A 7506-nucleotide genomic window follows, 5' to 3' on the forward strand; every position below is an offset into this window, starting at 1 on the left:
GAGTGTTATAGCCGAGACGTCTTTGGCCTACAATGTTGGACCATGCAATGCGGTTGCTATGGACAATATTGAAAATGCCGAAGTGTATAATCAAAAAAAATGAAGATATCCAAACCGACTTCGACGATGCAATCGAAATAGATGACACTCAAGACATGTATGAGGAGTTCATTGATAATGAAGGACCAGAGGACAATCCAGAATTCGTAGATGAACTACAAGTTGAAAACAATGTGAATGCTTGCCCTAATCCAAACCCTAACCCTGACTGGTTCACATAAAACACATGAGATAACATTCATGACCCATCACCTTCACTGGAAACAGGTCTGATGAGTTGGCGGCTGGGGGACGAACCAAGCAAGGGAATGCTATTCATGAATAAAGCTGCGGTTCAGCATGCGTTAACCATGTTCTCTGTGGGGCTCAATAAGAAATTTAAGTACATGAAGTCAGACCCTGGGAGACTGGTTGTAACAAGTGTACACGATGCATGTCCGTGGTTAGTTCAAGCTATCAATAGCAAAAGGCATAAGTTGTGGGAGATCACAACATGTAAGGGTCCCCACACTTGCTCGTCACTCCAAGTAGATCACGATGGAAGGATGATGGATTCAAAGTTCATTGCCATCACACTTGAGTCATACGTACGGGAAGACATTTCAAGAACAATAGCAACCCTGCGTAGTCTTCTGCATGCGAAGCACAACCATTGGGCATCTCACTATAAGGTTTGGGATGCAAAACATAAGGCAGTTGCGGCCGTCTACGGGGATTTCGATGAGTCATATACAGAATTGCCTCGGTTTCTGGCGAATGCAGATCCAACCACAGTGACATAGTTGAAGTGCGACAACCATAATGTGCTAGGAACTTGCACGTTTAACTGTGCCTTTTGGGCTTTTGGTCTGTGTATTGAAGGGTTCAAGCATTGCAGGCCAGTGATAATCATTGATGCAACACACCTCTATGGCAAGTATAAGGGGAAGTTGTTGATAGCAATGGCAATGGATGCTAACAACGAGGCTTATCCACTCGCGTTTTCTGTTGTTGAGAGTGATAGTAAGGAGACATGGGGATGGTTCTTGGCATGGTTGACCACTATTACGAACCGGGCCAATCTTTGCATCATCTCTGACTGACATTCAAGGATAAAATCCTGCTTTGATGACACAAGTATAACTTGGTTGCAGCCTCCCAAGGTCCATCACCGGTACTGCCTCCGCTATGTAGTCAGTAATGTGATCACAAAATGGAAAAATTCAGAGTTGAAGAACTTGGTATGGAGGGCAGCAAGTGCAAATCAAGTCAGAAAGTTTGATGCCACACTTGAATTAATTGGCAATGTCAAGCCAGTTGCACACAGGTACCTTGAAGCTAAAAACAAACAAAAGTGGACACTTGCACACGACGGAGGGCGTCGATACAGAGCATGACAACCAACCTATCGGAGTGCTTTAATGGAGTACTAAAAGGTGCGTGTAGATTGCCAATAATGCCAATGGTGAGGTTCACCTTTTTCAAAGTGAACTCGTACTTTGACGCTCATCGTAATCTTACTCCATATCAGTTGGAAGCAGGTCAAGAATGGTGCAAGTATGCCATGGACAAGTTTGAAAAAAATCAAGCGAAGGCAAAAGACCATATGGTCACACGGATGTCCACACAAGTGCGGATATATCAAGTTGACACATCGGGTAATCCTCTGAGTGGTGGGGGCAGACAACACACGCATAGGGTTGATCTTCAGAGTATGACATGCACGTGCGGGAAATGGGAAGCGCTCAAGATCCCGTGTTCACACGTAATAGCAATTTGTGCTAAGTATAAGCACGATGCATAGCAGTTTATTGATCCTTGCTATAGCGTGACTCATAGGTACCACACCTACAAACTGGTATTCCAACCATTGAAAGACCGATTAGCATGGCCGAATCCGAAAGAAACTAGAGTAGTGATGCCCAACCCACGATTGATCTGGAACAAAGGTCAGCCAAAATCCACGCGTATCCATAATGAGATGGACGAGGATGATAATGATAGGTAGTTGCTGGGCTCCTTATGGATTAAGAATGGACCAAAATCAAGATGTGGTTGTGTCGCCAAGAGGGGCACAACCGTAAAACATGTCCTACTCAAAATGCGGAGTCAACAAGTGGTGGAGCTGCATCATAGGTAAAGCTTCCATTTCTTAACAACTTTTGTCACATAACTCGTTACGTGACTATTAACAACTGAGTAGTAGTAAATTGTTCTTTATTAACAACTTGTACTTATTTTCTCTATATGTGGATGTATGTTTCTTTCACCTCTCTCTTTATGTTTTATTTCTTTTCTATCTTTATACACATGTTCATTATACTTGTATGTAATCTATTATTTCTGTTTCACACAAGATGTCTTGATGAGTTTTATTTAAAGTGTTTTAGAAATACAAGTTGTCAAAGTCTACTTGTCATAAACTCTCTTCTTGCAAAGTTTTTCAAGAGTTTATGTTAGGATAGATTTTATTGTATTCAACAAGTGAGTATGAGTTGAGTGATTTATGACTTCTCTCATATGTTTATTTGTTTGTTGTGGTTTTGTCACGGATTGCCAAAGGGAGAGATTGTTAGGAAATATGTGTTCTCACTTGTCAAGAACATATGTCACTTATTTATGTACATTGGCTAATCTTTTGACAAAACACACTCTACTTGTAATTGGGTAGTTCTAGGTGTTTTTAATATTTCAAGAAACAAGGTTTTAAGATCAAGTGTTGAAGTTATCAAATCTGTCCAAGAAAAATCAAGCTGAAGTACAAATTCATTAAATCTCGACACCTGCTCAATAGCTACCTCGACACCTACTATCTGTCGAGATTTATAATTTTAGATTTTCTGATCTAATTTCCTTGGGATCCGTGAATATGCTTTTGGACCTTATTTTTTTCTAACCCTAAACATATAAAAGGATTGTTTTAAGAGCCGTCAAGTTGTACACAAGTTGCAAAAGCATTGAGCAATCTCTATTTAAGCAAATTGTGATCAAAGATGAAATTCTTGACCTAGTTCATCTTCTCTGAAGAACTTGTTGTGTATTTTGCACCAAAGGGTTTTGTGACCAAGCATCTTCATGATCTTTATCGTATAGGATGAACTGAAGAATTTTGCAGCCAACCACTCCTTCTTAAGTTGGTGTTTGAAGTCGCGTACTGGATTCGCGCATTGGTTAGTCACGTACTTGGGAGCCATGCATCAAAAGGGAAATTGTCACTACAGATCAAGTCCAATTGGGTATTGGGGTAAGGGTTCAACTGTAGGTTAGTAAGGTACTTAGGATTCCTTTACTTGTAACTGCTTGATTTGATAATAGTGGAGTTTCGAGAGTGGTGACCTGAAAATCACCCGGTGGGGTTTTTGCCATAAGGGTTTAATCACTGTGTCATTTAATTTTCACTGCATATTTAGTTATTTGGTGATTTATTTGTGCTTCCACGCAATTGCATGATAAATTGATTAATTAATAACTTGGCTAATTAATTAATTGGTTTAATCACAAAGGGTCATTCAGTTTGTGGCCTATCACTCTCTTTTATTTTCTTTTCACACAACACTCTTCTTTCACTCTCATCCTCTCCCACCGGTACACTCCACATCACCTCCACCATTTTTCCAGCTAGATCACCAAAAAACTTCACAGGAAAATGGTAAGACTCACTCACCTCTACTATTTGAGGTAAAAATAAATTCTAATATTTTTGGTGCGTTTATATGCTTTTGCTTGAGGTTAAGTTTATCTAAGTTTTAACAATAACACCCACGTGATTTATAAGCATTAGAAGTGATATTTATGTGTTTTTATGTATGGATTTTGTCTTGGTAGATTTATTTGATGAGTGCGTTTATAGTTTTTACAGTGGTGGTTAGCTAAGTGGTGAAGATTTGGGGGTTTTGGATTTTTAATGTGAAATAAATGGTGAATATAATTTTTATTGATTATTTGGAGCTAATTAACTATTCAAATCATTTGTCTTGGAGGATATTATGATATTTGGTATCATAGGCCTCTTGTTGATGTGGTGTAAATCTTGTGGGAAGTACTTAGGAGGTGTTGTGGTTTCAATGTTAGAGATAATACCTTGAATGGGTTAATTTTATAAATTGGAGTCTATGCCTCGTGAATGAATTGGTTGAAAAACTTTGGAAGTGTAAAATATTTTTGTGAGACTAAATACTAGGCTTGCCTAATCAAGGTGCTTATTTGACAATTTCTATTTTGTAGCTAGATAAAATTTCAAGCTTTATGCTTATTGTGATAGGTTTGCCTAATATTTTTTAGGTTCTAGCTAATCTCCTTTGGAGCTTGGAGAGTTAAGCTTTTTGAGGGATGTAAGGTAAGTAACTTTTTAAAGGGATATTTTTGAAAATAACCATGTTGCATAAAGCATTGTTTTTGGGTTAAAAACATTTTGGGAAATTGTTTATGGAAACTATATTTTCCTAGAAAGCTTTATGTTGTAATTTTTAATGTATGTGATTATTTGTGAAAAGAGCATCATATTTGGTGGTGTATATGGGGAAATGCATGATTTGTTGGCATGGAAAAGTTAAGCATCTTTTTTAAAATTCTTGTGAATGGATTTGATGAATTTATTGCATTATTTGCAAATTCTAAAGATGCTTTATCTTAGCTTGTATTATTTGGGAAATTTACGCAAAATATTTATGACAAGAAATAGTTTAGAGGACTTTGAGAATATTGTGGCTATTTGGTTATTGAAATATTTTATGAAACTACTTGGAAGTGAACTGTGTATTTCAAATAAATTAACTTGTGAGCTTTTGACATAGTTTTTTCATTGTACCATGATATTGGTGATTACCTCGTCTGTGTAACGACCCGTCTGCATGACAACCCTGTCTGTGTGATGACCCGTCTGCGTGATGACCCTGTCTGTGTGATGACCCGTCTGTGTGACAACCCCGTCTATGTGACAATCTTGTCATGTGGCCTTGGGTGAGGTTTCTATATTTGAAATGGTATTGAATATTTTATGGCTCACAATAAATAATATGTAGTTTCATGGTTACTTTGGGAAGCTTGGTGTTCCAATATGCCTATCATTGTTGTCATGATGTTAAGGAAATTTATTTTGCAGAATTCAAATGGAAATTCCCAAATTTTAGCATGTTTGTAAAATGTTCATTATCATGAAACTTGCATTTCCTACAACCCCATTAATTATACTACTTACTGAGCTCTATCTCATTCCATTATTTTACAAACTTTTCAAAGTAGGCAACTATCGTTTTGAAACAACTGTTTGGTGACTAGCAGTAGTTAGACTAACTGCTGATGGAGGCTGACTTTTGTGATGGAGATAATTGATGATGTATAACTTAGAATAGGGGCCCAATTCTTTTGTATCTAATAGTGTTTATGCCTTTATTTCCACTATTGGGACAAGTTGATGATATGTAATTATTTATTTAGACCTCCATTCTTTTGTGACCAATGGTCATTGTATTTATTGCATAGAGCTTAGACTTACTTTGGGAGTATATTTAATGGAATTATTATGATAATTCTTGATGTTAGTACTTGATACGATTTTATTTGGATTGAATTGCCAAAGGGAACAAAATCTACAGGTACCTTTGAGATGTTTTTCTCATGCTTTAGACCCTTTTGGGTTCGGGCGTGACAGTTACGGTATTAGAGCTTAGGTTATGATTCTGTAGACTTTTGAAAATAGGAATTGATTTTGATCTAAGTCAACGCGTTAGGGGTTCAATGAATTCTTTATTTTGTACCTTTGTTTCAGCTTCCACTTGCTATTCCTTTTTCCTTATCTATCTTCTGTATGCTAACCTTCTATGTTGCCTTGTGATTTACTTGCTTGTTTCTTGGGTATAGGTATAAGTACCTTGGTACACTAAGCCTCCTAAAAAGAAAGCATGTAAAATAAGGCATGTGGATGAGGCTACAGCTCCTGAGCATGGAGCGTGAGAGATCTGTCACTTCTGATGGTGGTGAGATTGATGAGGTGGCAATGGCAGACAAGATCTATGCTAAGATTGCTAAAGCAGTCCAAGGTGGTGAATGTAGGAAGGAAGGTTGCTCTTTTGGGGAGTTCCATAAGCAAAACCCTCCAAATTTTGATGGGGAGCCTAATCCTATGGTAGCAGAGAATTGGCTGCTAAAGATAGAAAAATTACTGAGAGCCCTTGAATGCACTGATGCTCAAAAGGTGGTGTATGCCACTTTTTCCCTTCAGGGTTCTACTGAGAGATGGTGGTCAAGCACTGAGCAATTGTTGAGGATGGAGTTGGGAGGGGACACTCCCATTACTTGGGAGAAGTTTAAGGAAGTTTTTAATGGGACATACTTTCCTGATGTAGTAAGGGACCGTAAGGCAAGAGAGTTTTCTGATTTGGTTCAGGGGGCTATGACGATGGAGGAGTATGCTACTAAGTTTGTTGAGCTTTCTTGCTTTGCTCCTTACTTGATTCCGGATGAGCCCAAGAAAGTAAGTAAATTTCATAAAGGTCTTAATGATAGGATTCGCCCCCATATTATAGCTTCTAGAGTGGGCACTTTTACTAAGATTGTGAAGCGAGCAGTGAGTCTTGAAGAAGACTTTAAGTGCAACCTTGGCTCCAAGAATGATGAAAAGAAGCAAGAACCCTCTGGTTTTCAACATGGAGAGGGTCAAGGGAAAAATTTCATGAAGGGGTTCTTTGAGAAGTCGGGTAATAGGGATCCTTCTAATGGGAAAGACAAAGGTGCCTCTCTTCAGTCAAGTGGAAAGAAGCCTTGCTCCCGTTGTGATAGATTTCATAATGGTTATGCTTGTGGTGGAGTTAAGTTGTGCTACAATTGTAAGAAACTAGGTCACTTTGCTAAAGAATGTCCTATTGCTAGGGGCTCGAGTTCTTCTTCTTTGCCTCAAACTATTAAGGGTAATAATAATGGGAAAATGGTGCAAGGTAGAGTGTATGCATTGACTGCTCAAGATGTTTAGGCCACGAATACAATGGTGACAAGTATACTTCCTTTGTTCTCCATAGATATTAGAGTTCTTTTAATATTGGTTCCATGCATTATTTTGTTTCTAGTGCTTTACTAAAAGTTGTGACAAGAGCTTGGAACTACTTGATTTTAAGTTATTAGCTTCTACCCCAATTGGTGATATTATATGGAATAGTTTCATGCTCAAGTCTTGTCTCTTTTATCGGGGGTAGAGAATTATTAGCTAAATGGTGTTGCTAGATAATCATGATTTTTATGTTATCCTAGGCATGGATCGGTTGGCTTCTCATTATGCTTGTATGAATATTTAGGGAGAATGATGGGTCTATGAGGTTATGTACCAACTATCGTGATCTAAATTAAGTTACCATTAAGAGTACATATCCTTTGCTTTGCGTTGATGACTTGTTGGGCTAGTTGCAAAGAACACAAGTATTTTCTAAGATTGATCTTGTTTTGGTTACCGCTATTCAAAAATTTGGGAAATACCAA

At 38.1% G+C, this 7506-nt stretch overlaps 1 protein-coding gene across 1 annotated transcript; it reads left to right on the forward strand.

Moving 5' to 3' along the window:
- The first annotated feature begins 5980 nt into the window (after positions 1-5980).
- Positions 5981-7006, forward strand: LOC112029576 (uncharacterized). Its single transcript, XM_024062264.1, has one exon. The coding sequence runs from the start codon at positions 5981-5983 to the stop codon at positions 7004-7006; it is 1026 nt and encodes a 341-aa protein (XP_023918032.1).
- The last annotated feature ends 500 nt before the right edge of the window (positions 7007-7506 follow it).

This window comes from Quercus suber, unplaced genomic scaffold, assembly GCF_002906115.3.
Source record: "Quercus suber isolate HL8 unplaced genomic scaffold, Cork oak 2.0 scaffold_1182, whole genome shotgun sequence".
In the NCBI taxonomy this organism is placed as follows: domain Eukaryota; kingdom Viridiplantae; phylum Streptophyta; class Magnoliopsida; order Fagales; family Fagaceae; genus Quercus; species Quercus suber.

Coding starts and splice junctions, on each gene's coding strand:
- LOC112029576 (XM_024062264.1), top strand. CDS start 5,981: ATGGAGCGTGAGAGATCTGTCACTTCTGATGGTGGTGAGATTGATGAG.